This window comes from Centruroides vittatus, unplaced genomic scaffold (assembly GCF_030686945.1).
Source record: "Centruroides vittatus isolate TY-2023 unplaced genomic scaffold, ASM3068694v2 contig_426, whole genome shotgun sequence".
Classification (NCBI taxonomy): Eukaryota; Metazoa; Arthropoda; class Arachnida; order Scorpiones; family Buthidae; genus Centruroides; species Centruroides vittatus.
The window spans coordinates 991,875-1,015,386 of record NW_027122232.1 but is presented as its reverse complement, the minus strand read 5'-3'; the positions used below and the strand labels follow the sequence as shown (position 1 = coordinate 1,015,386).

The 23,512-nt window shown below is 32.2% G+C and overlaps 1 protein-coding gene across 1 annotated transcript in view; it reads right to left on the bottom strand.

The window, feature by feature from the left end:
* The window catches only part of mib1 (mind bomb 1), a 155,084-nt gene that overhangs the window by 12,252 nt on the left and 119,320 nt on the right, over positions 1-23,512 (bottom strand). The window contains exons 13-14 of the mRNA XM_067272251.1: positions 19,906-20,038; positions 5,069-5,155 (exon numbers count right to left, since the gene is read on the bottom strand). Coding sequence (XP_067128352.1) covers positions 5,069-5,155; positions 19,906-20,038 — 220 coding nt within the window. The remainder of the gene's footprint in view (positions 1-5,068; positions 5,156-19,905; positions 20,039-23,512) is intronic.

Below are 23,512 nucleotides of genomic sequence, written 5' to 3'. Positions count from 1 at the left end.
TTGCCTTCATATCATTGGATGAAATGTTCCCCAATGCTATTCTCAGTTAGGCATATCATTGTACATTATACACAACTTATAACATTGGTTGTGAGTTTGGCTGAAGAATAAATGATATGTTAAGGTTTATGAAATATATATATAAGACACACACACACACACTATACAAGCTATCTCATATTTGGCATGCAGTATAAGATTTTGATGTACACATAAAATTATAATTATACTCTCTAATTATGCATAAAATGCCTGGCATAGACTGATGAAGTAAAGTTCTTTCTTATCATTCAGCACTAAGAAAAACTACAAAATGGCATTATATATAATAGATTTGTTTCATTAAATAACCAATCTAACAATAAAAAATTAATATTCACAGGGAGAAAAATCATTGGATGTGTTGACTGAAGATAAAATGCCAAACTCTACAAAGAAAATTGGAACTAAAGATTAACTGAATAATGAAATTCATCTGTTTACAATTTATTTTTCAGTCTTATTTTAGATGACAGAGGATGTATATAATAGATTGTTATTTGCTAAAAATATATTTGTTTCTAATAATAAAGGCAAGACTGCATTTTAAAAAGACAATTTATAGATTACAATCTGTTTCTGGACAACTCACCCAGTAAACAGATCACAAACTGATTCACCTTGTATTTGGCAGTCAACATATTAATTTACATATATAAAATAGCACTGAAATTAAGCAGGACATCAGGAGAACACTTGTTAGGGCTGTGATAAACCAAATTTCTGATCAACATCAAAAATGATCAAATAAGAAATATGAATTATTGAAAAGCACTGAATTTAAATTTCAAGACCTGTCTTAAAATCTTTATATATACAGTCACTAGGTTAACAGCAGTAACTTATTTACAGCAAACAGTGTCACCTGTAAATTAACAATACAAAGAATTTCATGTCTGACAGGAGACTACACAGCATTTTAAAGTACTTACAGCATAAGTGCCTGCTATTACTAAGAATTACACAAATTGAGTATTACAGCATTAATACAAAAAACAAGAAAAAAAAAATTAAAAATGTTTTTGTTTATTTGCTACTTTATTACTACCAATAAAAACCCATAACAAATGTAACTAGTTTTACTCACTTATTTTTACAGTATTACTTTTTTCATAGTTTTTTCAAACATTTATTTCAGCAATCATATAATTCTTAAATAAAAATGGAAATGAGTAAATAAAGCTAAGAAATTAATAATTCACTTTAATACATTGGTACAAAACTGTTCAAACTGAAACTGATACATACTCACAATATGAATATTAGTATTTTAAATTTTAGAATGTTAATACACCAAACTGATAAAATATGAAATTTTATTGACAATACTGAATGTCGATATTTGTTATAAACGGTAAATATCAACCTTACTTCTTTCAACATAACAATTTCCCCAGCTGTCAAGAGACAACATTAGTATTAAAAATTCTGGAGGGGGGTTGTTTTACTTATTAGGCTATAATTTGAAAAACTGGTAGACCTATAACTTCCCACTGTCGTCTGTCCCTCCTTAATCTCAAGAACAGAGTTAGATAGATGAAAGTCAGGACGAGATATAGAAAGCTTAGGGGCAGGAGGCCCTGATTAACTATATACAAACTTTTGGTTTGCACCAAAAGTCACATTACTTCAATCAAAAATTTTTCTCTGAAAGGAGTTAGATAGATGACCAGCATGACTCTTTTGTAACAGGAAAAGTATGATGTACAGAGACAAGACACTAAAATATTATGCTCTCCATCTGAAATTAAATAAAATAAATTAAAAATTGCAGCCCAGCATTGAGACGATGTCACAACAAATAGTTGCTTGTTTTTATAGAAAACATTCCAGAGTAAATATTCAATGAAAGATTTTGTCAATTACCAGCTTTTTTCCTGATAGCCTCACAAAAATTCTGCATTATTCAAGATAAATTATAAAAAGCAAGCTTTGAGAAGGTAAAGCTTTATATTTGAACAAATATTTTCAGTTATGTAAAAGGCCATCTTCAGTTTCTAAAGATTAAACTAATATAAAATTCAAATTTTAGAACACACAACCCTGTATTTACAAAATATATATAATTAAATAACACCAAAAAATTAAAACAAAAAGTTACAACCAACAATAATAAAATAAAAGTATATAATAAACAGTGAAGAATTAAGTTGAATTTTATTATTCCTTAAAGATGAACTTCTAGGCTAAATGGAATGTATCAATGTTCTTCCTATTAATGAATCCAACAGTAATGGATTATAAATTTGCAGAACCTTGGAAACTCTATCCCTGGATTTATCAGGAATATATATATATATATAGCCAAAAATAATCGCCTTAAATACCTGGGCAATAAATATGCTAATTTTAATAATTAATACTAAATAATTATTCATTATAGTGAATATTAATTATTAATTATAAGAGATGGCACATAATGTCTACCTCTAGTAGCATATTACTTAGTATTAATTATTAAAATTAGAGGATTTATAGCCTGAGTATTTAAGGCAATCATTTGGCTATGTATCTATTCCTAACAATCGGCAGTACATACCATATTTACTCGTGTATAAGACGATCTCACATATAGGACAAGGTGTGACTTTAAGATCACAATAAAGAAAATTAGATTTATTAATACAATTCAAACTTTATTTCATTTAATCATAAATAAAATAACAAATACACATAAATGTACACACTGTCCCACAAAAATCACTGGCATTTTAAACTTTAAGGAAAAATCTTGAACAAATTATATTGTTGATTTTACATGTAAAGCTGGACAATAGGAACCTTTTTTGCCAATTCTTAGCAGTCGAATCCACTCTCTGTCGATTACACTTATGAGTTTCTCTGAATTCTGATTTCCAAATAATCATCTGTTTTCAATGGGAAGGGATTAAACTTATATTAGGCTCCCGTGTGATTTTGGAATTTCAATTTGGAATTCAATCCAAAAGCTTTGCTTTTCCTATTGCTCCTGACAATACACAAGAACAATTCAAACAACCCAGATAAAATACTTTTGTTTTTAAACATTAGAGAGTGAGCATCCAGTAAAAAATGCAAATACACGATTCACAAAAATTATTGCAAAAAACACAAAGAATCCTTTGCTCGTGCCTATAGGATGACCTAGGTTTTTGAAGCAGTGAAAAATGAATAAAACCCTCATCTTATATGTGAGTAATATGGTATACAAAATCTGCTAGGGCTGTGTAGAGAATACAATATTGCTACAGGTCCCTTTTTAAACAAAGATCTTTCAAAGAAAACAAATTTGAAATATTTTTCTTTAATTTTCCAAAAATTAACCGTCTCCTTTCACTTCCCAACATTTCAATCTCATTATGCATTTTTCATTCCAAATTTTTTTTTTTTCACTTTTAAATTTTTTGAACTTTTAAACTTTTACATTCTTAGAACAATAAATAAAACAACATATAAATATAAATCTGACAAAGCATATACCATAGAGTAGCATACATATTTATATATATAACACAGATCACTCTCAGGGAAAACAAGTAGGTCCCATATCACTACAGGCTGTGTTTGTTTGACCTTTCTTGAACTTTTGAATCTACTTGCAAGCTTTTTGTAATAACATGTATATGCATATATGTAGTCTCTCTATATTTTGCATACATTCTATACATTAACTTGTAAGTGTAATGCCTTCGAAAGTCAAAAATCAAATAACAGCTAGCTGTTTAATTCTGGTACAGTTTGATATGGGCAATGCCATTTTGTAAACTGAACAATGTATGCAAATTTCACCTGGCAGGGAGGGCTATTAGTACAGAGCTGTATTACTGTATATTCTTTCAATATTATTAGTCTCAACCTTGTATGCATATTATTTTTTTAACAGTTACTACTAATATCTTATTTATTTAATAATCTGTCTTGTATTACAGGTATACCTCGACTTACGTTGGTAATTGGTTCCAGGAGAGGCGACGTAAGTCGAATTTACTTGTGTAGTTACGACGTAAGTCGTAGTTTTGACTTATGTCGTTACTAAACGCCAATAATGAGCACTTAAAGACCGCTAAATAAGACGACAACACAGAAACACAGATGTTTTCATGGTTCGTTCCCTAAGATTTATGATGATTATATTAACATTTACTGTAAATGTACATATTTTAATATGATTTTATGTGCTTTCAACGCTTTTCTAGTGATATTACGACTTCAATGTTTATGGCAGATGGATTTAAAGTCGAATAAACTGACTTAAACTTAATTTTTATTTTTCCATATACTTTTTGACAAACGACGTGTAATCGGGAACGACGTAACTCGAGAGCAACGTAACTGAGATATACCTGTATATGGAACTTATTTTTGTTTTCTACTTAATGGAAAAACACGAAGAATAAATAATAATATACAGATAATAAATTTTAAAATTAAATATATTTTAAGAAAATTACAGAATATATTTTTGATGGGTTTTTTTTGTTTTTTTTTGCATAAAATTATATTATATTAATATTTTAATTTATATAACTAGAATTTTTAATTTTAATTCATTAGAAGAAATACAAATCTAAAAATTCTATTTATATATTCTATGCATTCCATTTTATAATTTAGAATATTCTCTGTGTATTCTAATCATTAAATTTATTACAAGAAAACAGATCACTTATGTATTAGTCTATTGAAACAAAATATTTCGAACAGAATGCTTTTCTCAGAAATTACATTTATGTTAGTGTAATATCTGAGAAAAGTATGCTCCTGAAAATATCCAAAATAACTTCTTTTTGTGTTTATTAGTATTTTTAAAATATTTTTATCTATGAATGTTCATTATGTTTCTAAAATTTCTCACATAAGGAAAATTCTTAATGTTTTTGCTCTTCAAAAACAGCCATTCTAAGATATTGTTCTTTTCTAAATATTATGATTTTATTGTTTTCATAAAAAATGAATTCTGTAATAATTTTCAAATGATCTTTTAAATTATTAGTTTATATTAAAAATATTAAATAAGAATTACAATTAAAACTTAAAAAGCAACTCTTACTCGAACAATCTGAGTGTGTTGACGTTCTACAGCCAAATGTAGAGGAGTTTGAAGATTTACATTTTGAAGATCCATATTAGATTTTCCCTATAATTTTTAATAGAACATTATTATTAAAATAAAATTAAGTTTACATAATTTTATATTAAATTTTAGAGTTATATTATTACAATGAAAATAAAAAATGTACAGTACAGTTAATATTTATTAAAATTAAGATAATATTTAAATTAAAGGTTAAAGGCAAATTGTGTAAGATAGAAATAAGCCATTTTCTTTGTTAAATCACAGACATTTATAGGTTATCATGCTTTCATTAATATTTTATTTTTATTGTAAATGAAGACAATACCATTTAAAAGTTTTATTTCAGTTTAACTGACAGTAAAGTTTTTTCTTAATGTTGCCTTTGTGTAATTTTATCATTTGATATAATTCTTACTTTATAATTTCTATAAAAATAAAGAAAAATCTGCTTTATCACATTCATTGCAGGTTATACACCAGTTTTAAATTTCTATCATAAATTTCTTCTTTTGGAGTAATGGCTGCTCCCAAAGTGTGGGTATTTGCAATTTTTATGAACTATAAAGGGTGCTGCAGTTTTACAAAATGGCTACTTTATCTGGGTCGTTTGTAACTAGTAATGAAAAATTAATCATATATTACTGTCAGATATAATGATATAGGCTGCTTGTAGCTGCTTATCAAGAAATTTTATAGAAAGAGAACAATTATTGCTGGCAGGACATGTTATTATGTGTTATCGAAACAAATGAGCAAGATCGTTCTATACAGATTTGTGCCCTGTGTGTTAAAAAACATGTTATGTAAGCTGTTGCTTAGTGCCTCAAGTTTCAAGGGGCCTCAAACATTTCTATAAAAAAGAAAATTGAAGTCAAATTTTGTAACAAAATTTTTTTTACAAACCAACAAAATATACTTTACTTTTTATTTTGTGTAGTATTTCATTATGTTAATTTTTTTAAAAAAGACTAAACTAATTATTTGTTTGCTTGCTTAGTAAAGTTATGGCAACACAGAAGTTGGGCAATCTGCCTAGAAGGCATGCCTTCCAGGAGGTCTTTTTAAGAATAACTGCCCCCTATTCAGGCTTTACAGATGTGGAAAAACCCAGAAAACTCCATGTGGCCAGCCCATCCTGACAGTGTTAGAATTGCTTGGCCATTGGTGGGCCATAAAACTAATCAAAAAAAAATTTTTAATGGAATGGGTATAAAAATTTAATTCAGTTATAAAACAGAAGACTAGCGAAACCCGACGTCTTTTTCTTCCAATATCCGTATTAAATCAGAGATAGTCTGATTTAATTCTTTTCTTTTTTTTTGATTGACTTCTAAAATTGTGAAGGGTTGGTAAGGGGCCTTATAGTTCCATTTAGGGCCTAGAAATGCTTAAATCTGGCCCTGTATCCCACAAAATTACTGGCATTTCAAATTTTAAGAAAAAAATCCTTTAAAATTGACAGCATAACTTGTTCAGGTAAAGCTGGAAAATCAGGAAGCTTCTGCCAATTCTTAACAGTCTAATTCACTCTTTCAGAATTCAGAAAAGCTGAAATATAACCGATCGATTTCCAAATAATCATCTGTTTTTCATGTGAGAATAGACAAAAACTTATATCAGGCTCCTGTAAAGCTTTAAAATTGCAATTTGGAATGCAACAGAAAGCTTTGCTTTTTCTATTGCTATTCGTCTTTACTGCTGACAATATACAAGAATGATTCAAATAACCCAGATAGAACAGCTTTGTTTTTAAACAACAGAGGGCGAGCATCTGGTGAAAAATGCAATTATTATGGATTTTAGTTTTGTTCTAGAAATATGCCATCATAAGTTACATGTACAAAAATGTGGTAAATCATTTACAGATTGAAGTATATGTACAGAAAAAAAAATCTTTTAACTACTAATATTAACAATTTTTTCTGCCAATCATCAGTTTCACAGGACTCTTGTCATTTGTTTGTTTGCATAGCTTTTCATTGATTTATACAATAACCATGTATTGAAAAATACAAATGCTGATGATGTAATGATTCATAGGTAGCACAAATTAATATAATTATTTTTATAACTTTATGCTGATTTGTGCCCTTGTTATATTGAACTTGTCGGGGGAGAAAGAAAAAGCATGGTATATTCAGTTACACAATATAACCAAGTACTAAAAATTCTGAGCATATATTAATCAGATTATACATGCTGTGGAATCTCTATTCTCTGTTCTTTCACCAGAGTGTTTCTGATATAAAATAAGCTTTGTTTTCGAAATACTGAATTTTATTAGTGGTTATATCTTATTAAATGACAGTTACATAAACATCAATACCACAATTGTCCATTTAGTGTTATTATTAAAGAAACAATGACATTTAAAGACATATCTATAGCACTTAAAACATCACTTGCAATTTTATTATACTGTTTTTCATAATAAATTACTTATAAATTACATAAATTTTTAATATTTTTCAATAAAAATCATAAAAGCAGTAATTGAAAATTTAAAAAATAAACATAAGTTTTGATGTTCTATCATATGTTTAAATTACAAACAGTAAAAATTCTTTTAAATTAGAAAAAAAAAATTCTGTTCAGACATAAAGAAATATTTTCCTTCCAGAATTTGAAAGTTTTCACCCTTATGTGAATTAACATAATACAGCAATGGGGTCAATTCACATAAGGATATGAAATTTCAAATTTACAGAAACTTGTAAATGAGGATACTTGTAAAAACAATTGATCTGTCCACCTAAAATCTGAACAAGCAAGATAGCTTGTTGACAAGGAGATGTAAATTTTATGTTTTGCCTGCAGTGGTAATTATAAGGACAATGATAGGAAATAAATGTTGTATTTAGTTGCAAGTAGAAATTCAATAGTAATTGATATTTTAAAATTTATTGACTCAAGAGCTTTTAAAATTTTGGGAACAAAATAAAACATGATATACAGTAACCCCTCATTGTATTGCAGATTTGGATATAACAAGCTATTTAATCTGAGCCAAGATAATAATCATTGAAAGTGACAAGATAATAACATATCACATATGATCTCTAAGAAGTAATTTCAGCCATTTCATCTTTATAAAGCAGTCAAAATAAATGATGTGAAAGACTTAATCCTCATCCATGTTATTTAAAAATGAATCAGATTTACTATTTTTATCAAAATATTTTCTATAAGTTATAAGTTACATTGAATTTGGAAATGTTGGTCATTTTGTGAAATAGGAAAAATTTGTGTAATTGATAGTTTGTGCGCTAATTTTACAAATTTGACAAGATTCCAGCCAAATCCATAAAATTGTCAATTACACCAAGTGAAACTAGTACAGCATTGTGGAAAATTTATGTATATAGGATAATTTAATTTTTAAGTTTTTGCTAAGTACTTACATGTTAAACATGCTTAAGAGTTAAGCTAGCATTTAATGAAACATCTAAATAATGCCTAACTAATGTAAAATCAACCTTAAGTAATCTTCAAGTAAAAAGACATTACTAAAATAAATCTTTGCTTAACATTTCTAATCATTGTCATCTTGGATTTTTTCTTTATCAGTACTACAGGCATATCTCAATTAATGTTACCTCTGGTAACAAAACCTTGATATAACAAAGTCCACAATTTCAAATCCCATTTAGTGTAAAAATATTAAAATTTCAAGGTCAGCACCTGGAAGGCTTGTCTAACAACAGTGACTTATCATGTACTCCAAGTTTTAGATATGTTTGTTTTAACAATTTCACATATCATCAGAGTAATTTAGTTGTTACTTACACTTCGTAAGGTGTGTTTCAGCATGGTATACTGCAATAAATGAAGTATAAAAAAAAGAAGTTGTACTAGAAAAAGAAAGCAACATTCAATAAACTAGAGATGAATTTATCCATATGGCTCAATCAAATAGGTTTCAAAAATGAGGATGAAAGGTTCCGCATTAAATGCAAAGGATAATGGTTTTCCACTGGAAGATTTAGAAAAACTTGTTAACACTACAGCCAAGGAAAAAGATGAAATTAAAGATGTTCCTATCAAAAAAGTGTTAGCAAAGATTTTAAAAGGTGTTTGAATGACATTGAAAATGATCATGCTTTAAGTGTTATTGTTGGGTTTGATCAGCATTGCTTTTAATAAATCCATACAGGCAATTGTTAAATGAAAGAGTACAAATGTAAACAATCAACTTTACATTCCTATTTTAAAATGTGATTTTTATATTTGTTTGGAATGTGATATTGACTTTTTATTTAATAAAGCTGTTTTTTCAAAAAAGTCTTTCATTTTCTTTATGTATGAATGTATCCTATTAAGACCATAGCATTTTTACCTCTAAATACAAAGTTTTGCTTAACAAAATAATTTTGTGGAACTCATCCTCTTCATTAATCAAGGTATGCCTAAATCAGAAAAAGCATCTTTTCCTATGTCAGAATCAATGTTTCCAATTTTTGTCCCAGCCTTCCTAATAATTACAATTTTCTTCAAAAAGAAAAATGGCTTAAAAAGCAACTAGTACTGCAAATTGTATTTTTTGATTTTGTGTTTGCACTGGTCTTTTTTAATCAGTGATATTCACTCAGTTCCAATGCATGCATAGAGATTCCCTCACATTAGTTTGAAGTTACGATGTCATGTCATAATGACTTAGATGCATATATTATTCCAAGGATAAGAATGATAACTTTCTGTATCCTGCCTATAAAACTAATCAGCAATTTAAATTATCTGTGTTTTCTTCTTCTTAATAAAATATATCCAATGCAAGGAATACTATAATAAACACACATTACAAATCACAGTTCTATATGCAATGATTCACTGAACCAAATGTCACATTTTTAAGTTATTTTTCTTCCCTTAGGAAGGCTGTGAAAAAGATTGAAACATGGATTCTGATAGAGGAAAAGGTAAGATGCTCTTTCTAATGGTAAAGAAAAAAAACTCAAGATGACTCATTTGGAGATGTTTGTTCTTCAAGATTGGGACAAATCAGATCTGGACATAGTAAGCATATCTCTGCAAGCCATTAATATTGGGATATCTTTATGTGAGTGATGACACCCACATGAATAAGTAATGGACAAACCAGCACAGATAGTCTATAACAATAACTTTTTAAGCAAACATGTCTCTCACCTTAACACAAAATTTCCAGCAAAAATGTTCAAGTTGAATTTGGGTGTTTTGCTGGAAATTTTGTATTAAGGTGAGAGGCAGGTTTGCTTAAAAAGTTATTGTTATAGACTCTCACCTTAATACAAAATTTCCAACAAATCACCCAAATTCAACATTTGAACATTTTTGCTAGAAATTGTGTGTTTAGGCAAGAGTCTACATATAATATATCATTCCATTTACTGCTGTGGTTTTTAAGTTATTGGTTGTTGAAGTATTACTTTAGTTGTATACAATCAATTTTTACCTTCAAGTTATGTCAAAAAGTAATGTTAGGTTGGAAAATCTAACTAGCATAGATGAATTTACAGTGAAAAGTTGTCCTAAGTCACCAAATTTGAAAACATATGTTTGTTCCAATGATGCACAATAAGAAGACAAAGTTGACTATTGTATACTGCATGCATGAAGAAGAATGGAATGACCTCCAAATCAAAGCCCTTATCTCTGGAACCACAAAACATCCAGATCTAATATTTTGCAGATTTTATGGTTCAAGATCCTAAGCTATCCTAATGTAAAATTTAAACAAAATTGGAGAGGGTTGAGTGTGGCAATTTGAACAGTTGACATGGAACAGTTTGCATACACTGACACTTGTGATTTCTAAATGATGATAGTAACATGTTTCTATAATTGTACGAACTCTGTTGGCACAATTATAGAAACATTACAAACAATTACTCGTGCAAATTAGCAATTACAAACAATTGAAGTATATCCTTTATTGGAAATTTGCACAGATGAAAACCTCATTTTTAGTTGATACTGAATTTGTCTTAGGAAGTTGTAAAAATAGCATTAAAACTTTTAAGCAATCTAAATTTTTAGGCTATAGTATGATCATTACTAGATTTTGTTGCCACTATAATGAATGTACAGTCAAACCTGTTTTTATGCGGTTTTTTTTGTGCGATTTTTTATTTGTGCAATTTTTTATGCGATTTTTTTTGTGCGGTATAGTTGGCGACTAGTCTCGTGCAATTTGTCATGTCTCACGTTGACTTATTATAGCTAAATAAACTTATTATAGCATAAATGAACTTATTATAGCAATATTATTGCATGAATATGCAAAAAATGAAATAATTTATTTTTTAAGTCAACAAAACACCACCTGGACAAAAATATGTAAAACAGACGATAGACGAGCCGATGCAGTCAAGTGCTGACATCTGTTGTCAATAAATTCTATTTCGTATGGTTTTGAGTTATTTTCTATGTGAGACTTTTTTTATGCGGTCCCTATTGACCGCATAAAAAAAAATATTTTTTTAATTGTGTTGCGAAAACTATTTTTTATAGCCACTCGTGAAGTTTCGTGCAATTTTTTTATGCGTTTTTTATGCGGTTCCTATCCACCGCATAAAAACAGGTTTGACTGTACTCCTTTTCAACTGTCCATGGCTGCTTCCTTTTTCATTTATTTCATCCAATGGCTCCTAGGTACCTCAAACCCACATTATAAATAACTATTTTTCAGACTTTATTTAGACTATAATCAACATTATTAAATTATTTTCTCGGTTTCCTTTTTGTATGTATCGGGTTTTCTTGGTTTGTACCGTGTCGCGTGGAATTTTCTTATGATGTCACCTTAGGATACGTGAGAAGCTTTCTGATTGGTCCAGAGTGGGACAATAAGTGAAGCGGACTTCCGGAGAGCGGGAAATATAAATTGAGGGACTCTCACGATTGAGGACACTTTTTGGCTGCTTTTGGATTCGTCGAGGAAGGTTGCCGAGGAAGGGTCAGCAAGGACGTCGGAGTTAGACCGGGAGAACAGGAGTCTAGAAAGGGCGACCACTTTCAGTCGGGAAGCACAATCCGTTTCCATCGTAGTGTAATTGAGAAGTATCAACGAGGGACGTACTTCTGGTGACGTAAATTACGTTCAGGTATCGGAAAGAACTATTAGTTTTGTGAATTAACGTAAAGAAAAGGAACGCTTGGAACTCGAGATCGTGTTGCATTTACTTAACATAATACCGTGATTCGTCGAAGGCTAATATATGCAATTATTGTATAGAAGGAAAATGTGTATGTATATATGTATATAGAGTATTGTAAATTTCGTTAGTTTTAAGTCGTGTATCGTGTAAACTTGAGGGTTAGGAAGCATCTCGCGGTTATTGTACTGTTAGAATAAATTACTGTTGTTTCGCCAAATTCGTGCACGTGTAATTGGTCATTACTTGAGTCCTTAACATACATCCTTATTACATCCGTGGACTTAGATCCATCGGATAATCAACATTGGCGTCCGCGACAGGATATTGATCGGGTTGTTTGTTGTAAAAGGACCGACCAAACGTGCATCTTGTATTAACCCCTCATCCTACTGCCGCTTATATCTGTAATTATAGCCATTGGAATTGTAAATTATATTATTGTAAAACCAAAAGGTTTCGGTAAACTATGGATGAACAAATTACCAGCGGATCTTCAGGGGCAGGGGAATTGGGCAATGTGCCTATTGTAACGGGATTTATGGGCATGATCCCATGTTTTTCGAACCTGCCCGGAGATATTTTAGATGTGAGTAGGTTTTTCCAAACCGTCGAGAACGTCGCGTCGTTGGCAAGCTGGGATGAGACTGTGAAGGTCACCGTAGTTCAAGCCCGCCTAAAAGGTGAGCCCTTGTCTTTATTTTTCGATTTAAGGGACCAGGGCGTCATGAGCTATGATGAAATAAGGAGGGCTCTTATAAAGTGCTTTGGTCGTAAAGAAAAAGAACAGGACCCGTTTGATCAGGTATTAAAGATCTCCCAGAGAAGAGGGGAGAGGGTTTGCGAATACGGGATTAGGATTAAGTCGTTGTTTTCACGAGCGGTGACGCGCAATTCTAATTTAGCGACGCTTCGCGACAATGCTGTTAAGGAATGCTTTATAAAAGGACTACTAGCGGAGATTAGGAGGCAGGTGATGCAGAGGCGGCCGGACACCTTGGATGAGGCGATAGTAAAGGCCGAAGAAGAAGAGGAAATCGAATCGGCCTGCAACAAACGAGGTGGGATAAGTGAGGTATGCGCAAATGTTGAGCATGAAAGGGGGTTGGAGAGAAGGGAAGTACAATTGGGTAAGCGTGTAGAGGAGTTGGAGACTCAAATAAGGAGTTTGACCGAGTCCATGGCATCTTTACTCGAGCACATGAAGGGGAACAATAACCGCGAGAGGTGGGGAAAAGAGCGCCGTTGTTACACGTGTGGTGAAATAGGCCATATTTCGAGAAAATGCAACAAGAGAAGAGGTTTAAACTAGTCAGAGGTCATTTGAAAGGTCAGGCGAATGACCGGTTAGTTAAATTAGAACTGACCAGAAAGATCCACTTGTCAGACCGGGGGTTACCGATTGTAAGAGGTGTAATCCTAGGACGTGAAATTGCTGGTCTAGTAGATACAGGTGCAGAAAGGACCGTAATTAAGAATGAATTGACTGAATATATCAGGCGTGAAAATAGGAATTGGGTGGTCCCAAACAATTCATGTATTAGTGGGATGTCGGGAGCACTCATAAACAGTGATGAGGCCGTAGCAATCGAGTGCTGTTTCCACGATGGGAAAAAGGTATGCACGACAACACCAAGTGTTGGGTTTCCTGAAAGGGCAGGTTACGAGATGATCATCGGGATGGACATTATTTGCCAGCACCCTGGGCTGTTGGTGGGGATCGAATCAGTGGTTAAGGCAGATAAGCAAGGTCGTGAAGGGAGATTTTGTATTAATATAAATAGTGAGGTAGGGGTGGCAGAGGTAGAAAGAGAGGTGTGGAGATTGGATCACCTAGATGAACCGGTTAAGAGGAAAATAATAAATATTTTGAGAAAGTATCCGGACGCTATTGCTAGCGAAATTGCCGAGTTATCTGGCACTAGCAGACATATGCACTCTGTTAGCCTGACGTCGGAACGTCCGGTCAACGTTAGACAGTACCGAATTCCGTACAGTTACTTACCTGGCCTTAAGAAGCAAGTTAGTGAGCTGATAAAAGCAGGTATATGTGAGGAGAGCTCATCGGAGTGGAACTCTCCTATACATGTTGTTCCTAAAAGCTCTGGTGAGATTCGTATCACTTTGGACCTGCGAAAAATTAATGATATAACAGAACCCCAAATATTCCCGATGGCTCGAATAGACGACATCTTATCCCAACTTAATGGGAACAGATATTTCTCGGTATTGGACTTAAAAGCAGGGTATTTCCAGATTCCTCTAGATCCCAAGGTAAGACACATATTTGCGTTCTCCACACCATGGGGAAAATACCAACTTTGTAGGATGCCTCAGGGTGGGAAGAATAGTGGGAGGTTTTTCCAATACATTATGACGAAGATCTTAGCAAAATTTGTCGGAAATAGCTGCTTTGTGTTTCAAGATGATATTGTATTATTTTCACAAAGTTTGGAGGATCATCTTGAGCTTGTCGATCGAGTAATTAGTACATTAAGGGATGAGGGCCTAAAATTAAATCCGAGTAAATGCCAAATATTAGCAAAGGAGGTGAGATATTTAGGACATATTATTAATAGCGAGGGTGTGCGACCTGATCCCAACAATGTTGAGTCGATCAAGAAAGTGGAAACACCTCGTAGTGTAAAAGAGGTCCGCAGTTTTCTCGGTGTGGTTGGTTTTTTTCGGAATTTTATCCCGTCGTTTTCCGATATCGCTGCTCCATTAACAGAACTCACCAAGAAAGGGAAGAGATTTTTATGGAGCCCAGAATGTCAGAGAGGTTTTGAAAAGTTAAAAGAGGCAATAGCAAGCCCACCAATTCTAGCTCACCCGGATTTTGATAGACCATTCTATTTGCACACTGACGCATCTGACAACGCGGCAGCTGCGGTGCTCGAACAACGGCACGAAAAGGGACTGGCTCCGATAGGCTATTTTAGTAGGAGATTTCAAGGGGCAGAAATCAATTATTCCACAATTGAGAAAGAATGTCTAGCAATTGTTTTAGCCTTAAGACACTTCAAATTTTTAATTCTAGGCCAAAAAACGATAATACTCTCTGACCATAAACCCCTTGTGTTCCTTAGCAACATTCAAAATGGGAGCAAGCGTCTGACTCGTTGGATAATGGAGATTATGGACTACCATATAGAAGTCCAACATGTGAAAGGCGTTGACAATAAAGTAGCGGACTTCCTTTCGAGGAACGTTAACGGGGTTCATCACTTCGATGTTGAATCTACAAGGGCTGTAATCCCTAATAGATACGAGATTGGTTTATCACAGGATCGCGATGAAACTTTTGGCCCCATAAAAAGGGATTTACTGAGAAGCCCCGGGAATAGAAATATTGGGAGCTATATGCACCAGTATGTAGTAATAAGCGAATGCCTGTATAGAAGAAGCCTCTTGAAGTCCCGTGACAAGTATGTTAGCCAATTATGCGTAGGGGAGGATCTTGCTAGGGAAGTGATTAAGGCTGTTCACGAAAACAATCTGTCGGGGCATTGGGGCGTGCGAAAAACTATAATTAACATTGAGAAACACTATTATATTCGGAATTTGAGAGAGAAGGTCGAAGGTGTCATTAAGACGTGTGAAAGGTGCCAGAGGCATAATGTACACAAAGGAAAGGCTCCTTTCCAAGAAAACGAGACGGCTGAGGCACCTTTCCAAAAGATTGCTGTGGATATAGTAGGACCTATCCGCACATCGAGCAGCGGTAACCGATTCATCCTTGTAATAGTAGATATTTTCACTCGTTTCGTCGAAGCACACCCTTTGAAGGACCAAACTGCATGGTCTGTGAGTAATACAATATTTAATGAAATCGTTTGTAGGTACGGTGCCCCAGAAGTAATTATTTCCGATAGAGGTACCAACTTTCTATCATCTTTATTCTCGGACTGTTGCAAGTGGTTAGGAATTAGGAGGAACATTACTACCGCTTATCGACCTTGTGCGAATGGCACGTGCGAACGGGTGAACAGATCGTTAGTCGAAATGATAACTAAATCCTCTGACGATGGGAGAGTCGAATGGGATGAAATGATACCTTCTGCATGTTTTGCCTATAACAATTCGCACCACACTGCCATAAATGAGTCACCTGCCTTCCTCTTGTATGGTGTTGATCCCCGTACCCCTAATATCGAATACCTGCCTGATGATATGTCTACCGATGAGCGTAGGGCATTCCTGGTCACGAAACTCCGTGCATTACGGGAAAATGCGAGTATCCATGCGCGAAATTACAACAAGAAAGGAAGGGATTATCGAAGCAAAGGGAGAACATTAGTAAGTTTTTCGGAAGGGCAGAGGGTTTGGGTGAGAAAGAAAGGTGTTAAAGGGAATAAGTTTTCTTATAATTATAAAGGACCCTTTCGGATCACCAAGGTGATAAACCCAACTACGTATCGTGTGGAGGGTTGCAATATGAAGGATCAGGAGACTGTCCATGTCGATCGCCTAAAACCTTGCTATGGCTATCCGATTTGTAATAAGAAAAAAAAGAGGGAGGATAGAGGAATTGTACTGGAGGATGATGATGAAGTCCTGGATGATCGGTTGGTGAGGAGACGTGGGGTGGTCACTAACACGCAAGGTGTTGACACAAGTGGTGTGCAGAAGTGCACTGACCTTGAGGTGCGTAAGAAACCTTATAACCTACGTGAACGCAAAATTGATTTCCGTAGTTTGCACTACGGGAAGTGAGTCGCTTGGGGGGGAGATATGTAGTGCTACGCAACTATGTATTATTGTTATTATTATTATTATTAATTATTTTCTCGGTTTCCTTTTTGTATGTATCGGGTTTTCTTGGTTTGTACCGTGTCGCGTGGAATTTTCTTATGATGTCACCTTAGGATACGTGAGAAGCTTTCTGATTGGTCCAGAGTGGGACAATAAGTGAAGCGGACTTCCGGAGAGCGGGAAATATAAATTGAGGGACTCTCACGATTGAGGACACTTTTTGGCTGCTTTTGGATTCGTCGAGGAAGGTTGCCGAGGAAGGGTCAGCAAGGACGTCGGAGTTAGACCGGGAGAACAGGAGTCTAGAAAGGGCGACCACTTTCAGTCGGGAAGCACAATCCGTTTCCATCGTAGTGTAATTGAGAAGTATCAACGAGGGACGTACTTCTGGTGACGTAAATTACGTTCAGGTATCGGAAAGAACTATTAGTTTTGTGAATTAACGTAAAGAAAAGGAACGCTTGGAACTCGAGATCGTGTTGCATTTACTTAACATAATACCGTGATTCGTCGAAGGCTAATATATGCAATTATTGTATAGAAGGAAAATGTGTATGTATATATGTATATAGAGTATTGTAAATTTCGTTAGTTTTAAGTCGTGTATCGTGTAAACTTGAGGGTTAGGAAGCATCTCGCGGTTATTGTACTGTTAGAATAAATTACTGTTGTTTCGCCAAATTCGTGCACGTGTAATTGGTCATTACTTGGCCTTCTTTCATTTATTTCATCCAATGGCTCCTAGGTACCTCAAACCCACATTATAAATAACTATTTTTCAGACTTTATTTAGACTATAATCAACAGTTTAAACTTAAGTATGCCTAACATTCAAGTTTTGGTTATATTATACAGGGTCTGCCAGAAACACCCGATTGCTTTTAAAATAAAGTAACATTTCGTAGGAATAAGTAAACATTTATTTCTTAACAAAGATACATTCTTCTTTTATTGGAGAATTAGTATAAAATACCACTACTTAAAAATCATATTACTTAAGTGCATTAATTACAATGGTGGACACTTTTGTCTTGCCAAAGATGACATACAGTAACTTGCTGTAACATGTATCTTGGAATTTCCAGAATGCAGATCTTTGTGCAAAATTCTGCAAATTCTGTTCTCTGATAAACCAAAAGTGAGCTCTTGCTTCAGAACAGATTTGTACAAACTGCAGAGGTTGGTATCTCATATGATTTGTTTTTTCTGGTGTGTGTACTGAACAAAAACAGCCTTGAGGTTTATGTCCTTCCCTTCTTGATAACATTTTGACACCCATAGTAACAAAATATTGTGACTAGGTGCATCATGTCTACCAAACTGTAGTCAGAAACTGCATTGAGTTGGTGTGATTGACTCTGTCATAAATATAATGTTATAAATCTGTTATAAATATCTCTACTGTCACAATATGATAATGCACAGACCAGCATTCATCTCAACTGAACAGTAAAGCACAGGAAATGCAATGGTGGTTAACTATTACAGAGATACCCAGCACACATGAAATGACACTAATTTTGAAAACTGTCAGGTGTTCCTGGCAACCCTGTATATATGCATATTCTTGAAAGTTCTACTAGACAACATTCATATAGAGTGTTATAACATTCAACAAGATTTCTGGTGTTATCATTGACTGTATCTACTGTATATGCATTTTACATTGCCCATACCATTATCTAGTCATAACAATATTTTATCTAGTTACAAAATCTTTATTACATTCTCTGAGTAATGCCAGGTGCTTTGGTAGTTAAACGACATTGAATGCACAACAAATATTCCACAGTATTTACTGTTCACTAATAAAATTCTTTTAAAGAATAAAACCAAAATCTTAAATTAGCATTTATGATTAATAATCAAGAAGTATGTAAAATGGAATGACTATGAATTAAACTCTTTTTCCTACATAAAAGTATCCAATTTTCTTAGTTCCCAACATGTGTAAATGTTTATCTACTTAATTTAATTTTTCCTTTAAACATGGTAATATCTGAAAACAGTATCTGAAAAATTCTCTCCCTTATTTACTGAATGCAATAACAACAGTGAGTCATCATTATTACATCTGTATTCAATAAAATAAGAGTTACACTGTATTCACAATCAAATTAATTAAAATAAATCGCTTAGGTATTAAAAGAATATATTATAAAAGTTTTAAATTTATTTGTTGAAACTTTTAACAGTATAATTAAATAATTTTAAAGCTAAAAATTTAGCCGACAGTATTTGCATTAAAATGTAAAATATATTGACGCTGTAAAATGTCTTCATTTTTCATCATTCACAATACCAGCAAAAGTCAAAAGCAATTTTCACTTATGGAGATAACCTTTTATGTAAATACTTTTGGCCAAATTTTTTATTTTATTTGTATTGTGAATGATGGTATTGGCAGATTCACCAGAGGACATTTTTACACCTCTGCAAAAAATGCAGAATGGATAACCTCGAACAAAAGGTCATCTTCAAGCTTTCATAAGTGAAGCTGTTTTTGGACTGTTGCAACTATTGTGAACAACAGAAAATGAAGACATTTTGTAGCTTCACTATATTTAGCCTATATATTTTATAAATAAAACATACTTGTGGCAAACAGATTTTCCCATTATTTATTTATTGGGCTGTAGCAAGATTAATTTATATATAAAGCAATTTGTCTATAGGTAATCATTAAAGTGGTTAAAGTGCAATCTAAACACAAATTTAATAATTAGAAACAAATTAAAAATTTAATTTAAACTTAGAATATTCTGAAAGAAAGCTTGGAGCAAGACTCAAATCTACAATCCCTGCTAGCCATGCAGATGCCAGTTATGATATTTGAGTAGTGTAACTGGCTTTGCTTCCAGAGCTTATTAATTACTTAACTAATTTAGACATAACCATATTGTATATGTTATTAAAACTTACTTGATGAACTAGAAGCTCAGCAACTTCAACATGATTATTAAGAGCTGCTAAATGTAATGCAGTATATCCATCATCTTTCTTCTCATCAACAATCCAAGGTCTTGGTAGTTTTGTTAAAAGAATTCTCATAGCACTGAAAGTAAATTATTAAAAGTAATGAGATAAAATTTGAAGAAAACAAAAATAAATAAATTTAAGAGAGATAAAACACCACTTATTGGACTGGGATGATATAGTAATTACTTCACTCTAACTGTTACTGGAAAATAATTTAGGGCTTTAATTTGAAACAGTTTTTTTCAACTAATGTTTGTTATTTTCAATTGGAGATCGTCTTCAGGTCTTGATTCTGTATTCATTGACTGAATACTAAATCGAACAGTGAGGTTTTTTGAAAAATTTTAAATAATTTTAAAAACTTTTGGGATATATAATATAGAAATAAAAGTACCGTATTTTACGGACTATAAGACGCACCTTAATTTTTAAGCAATTTTTAAAAAAAATACCTATAAGATGCTATGGACTATAAGATGCACCTGAATTTTGGAGGCAATTTTTCGAAGAAAAAAGTGCGTCTTATAGTCCGTAAAATACAGTAACAATAACTATGTAATTTTATAAAGTATGCAATCAACATTTAAAGACCATATAACAAAACCAATAACTTTTTGTTATATTGACCTTACACTTCATGTTGTTATGTCATATTTGGCCATGTGGTCATATAAGGATTGCCATGCATACGATAGTTATTTTTCCTTTTTAAAATTTATGCAATGTCCCCCTCCCTTTTTTTTCAGATTTAAAAATTTCCAACACCTCTAGTATTTGATGGAGTCAGCATGTTTTGATCTTTTGATGATGATGGTCTTGACAAGAAAGGTTTGTACCTCATTATCTGTTGTGTACATGGCTAGGGCAGTGTTTAGTTTCTTTATGTTGATATTGTGTTTGTGTTCAAGCTAGTCTTATTTTGAGTGATCTTGTGGTGGAACCAATATATTCAAGTTTGTAGCCAAATCTGTCATCTTTCAAAGGAAATTTATATACTCTTGGTACCCTAAGATTATTAGTCCTATCTTTTCTGTTCTTAAGGATGTTAAAAATGTTAGGATTGCATCTGAAAGTTAATTTTGTTTCTTTTAGGTTTGCTATTTCTTTATATGGTGGTAGCATATTGTGGTTATATTTTAGAATGATATGGCTTGTGTTTCTATGTTGATTATATCTGTTTTTATCTTTAGGGTCTAAGTTGTGAGTGTTGTTGGGGATTGTAATGGCAAAATTCCTGATTAAGTTTTTGGGGTAACTGTGGGTATTTGTTCAAGATGTTCAAGTTCTTTAATTGTGTCAGAATAATTTGTACAGTGGGTAAAAGTCCTTTTGTTTATGGTCCTAAAGGCTGCATATAATAATAATATCATCATCCACATATACAAAAGATATGTGTATTTTTGATAGAAAAAAACTGTGCTACCTAATAAACTTATTACCATCTTACAGAGGTCACCCAATAAAGGAGTACTCATTGGCAACCCTTTATGTTTAACAAATGTGTTACAATTATACTGGAAAAACAATGAATAACATATCCTAGAGCTAGCCCATATGCTGTCTTTGTGCAATGTTGGTTTTTTGTGTTCATATAATAAGAAATCTCTAAGAGTACAAAAGCATGGCTGGAGGTTAATTGAAGGGTAAAGGGCAAAAAAATCTAGCTCTGTAATATGTATGTTATTAGATAACTGGAGGATTTTTTTTAACTCAATAATTAATTGCTGTGTGTTATTGATGGTAAAGTTTTAAGTTTTTAAGCATTCTTTAAAAATGTTATGCATGGCATTTTCTAAGGGGTGCGTAGGTGATTATCTACAATGAGTCCTATAGTGTTGCCGTTTGTGTGTTTTCACCTAGACGAAAAGTTTAGGTGTGTCAGGGGAAGTGACTATTGCCTTGCTCAATTTTAATTTTTTGACTAAAGCTATGCAAGAAAATCTAGTGACATATGCATAAAGTTTGTCAACATACCCTTCCCTGACAGGCTCATAACATGTATCAATCAGATACATTATCAGCTTTTAATAGGTTGATGCTGTTGTCCTTAAGCCATTTTTTGCTTTTTCTTCAATTTTTTCATGTATCTTCTATCTTTATGATCTTCTTTCTTATGATCCTTAAGAACAGAAAAGATAAAACTTATCATCTTAGGGTACTGGAGGTATATAAAGTTCCTTTGAAAGATGACATTCCAGATTTGGCTGTGAACTTAAATATATTGGTTCCACCACAAGATCACTCAAAATAAGACAAGCTGAACACAAACACAATATCAACATAAAGAAACTAAACACTGCCTTAGCCATGTACACAACAGATAATGAGGTACAAACCTTCCTTGTCAAGGCCATCATCATCAAAAGATCAAAACATGCTGATGCCATCAAATACTAGAGTCATTGGAAATTTTTAAATCTGAAAAAAAAGAGACATAGTTATTTTTCCTTTTTAAAATTTATGCAATCATATGCATGGCAATCCTTATATGACCACACGGCCAAATATGACATAACAACATGAAGTGTAGGGTCAATATAACAAAAAGTTATTGGTTTTGGTATATGGTCTTTAAATGTTGATTGCATACTTTATAAAATTACATTGTTATTGTTACTTTTTATTTCTATATTATATATCCCAAAAATTTTTAAAACTATTTAAAATTTTTCAAACAACCTCACTGTTCTATTTAGTATTCAGTCAATGAATATAGAATCAAGACCTGAAGACGATCTCCAATTGAAAATAACAAACATTAGTTGAAAAAACTGTTTCGAATAAATTATTTTCTAGTAATAGTTAAAGGCTTTAGAGTGAAGTATTTATAAATAAATTCATCAATAATTTAAATTTTTTTTATGTCATAATTTATTAATTACTTTATAGCAAAAAGATGACAAATCAGTGAAAAAATTTTTTTTAGAAAAATATTTTTAAAGATGAACAGAGAAAACAAACTTCTACTTTTTTCAGACTTATCTTCTGTAAAAGTTAGTCTTAAATACACACCTTTTTGATGACAGTTAATTTTACTTATTTTACTCACTATAATTAAATTTTAAAAAATATTAATCCAAAGTAATATAATATATTGAATTATTTCAAATTAGCAATTGATAATTTTAGAACAGTAAGTGATTTACATGTAAGTCATCAAATTATCATTATGAAATGTATTTTCATAAGACAACAAAATATCAAGTGATTAATGCTTTATGAAAATATATTTGAATATGAAACTCTTTTGTAAACACACATCTTAGAGCACAATAATGCTAGCAAAACTATCTTTTTCAGATTATTATCCACAGTTTTAAAACTAAAATATAAATGTACTTTTATCCAAAAAATCTATATAAATATAATTAAAAATTTTTAATCTGGAGTAATGTTGTGATTAACAAGTCCTTAAATAAAATAAATTAGCAAAGAAAATAAACATTAAAGATTTCTTAAGAATATAATTTAAAGCTATTATTTCTTTTTTCTGCTAAGTCAGTCATTAAAATGAATAGTTAATTCAAATTGATGACACTGAACTTAGCAT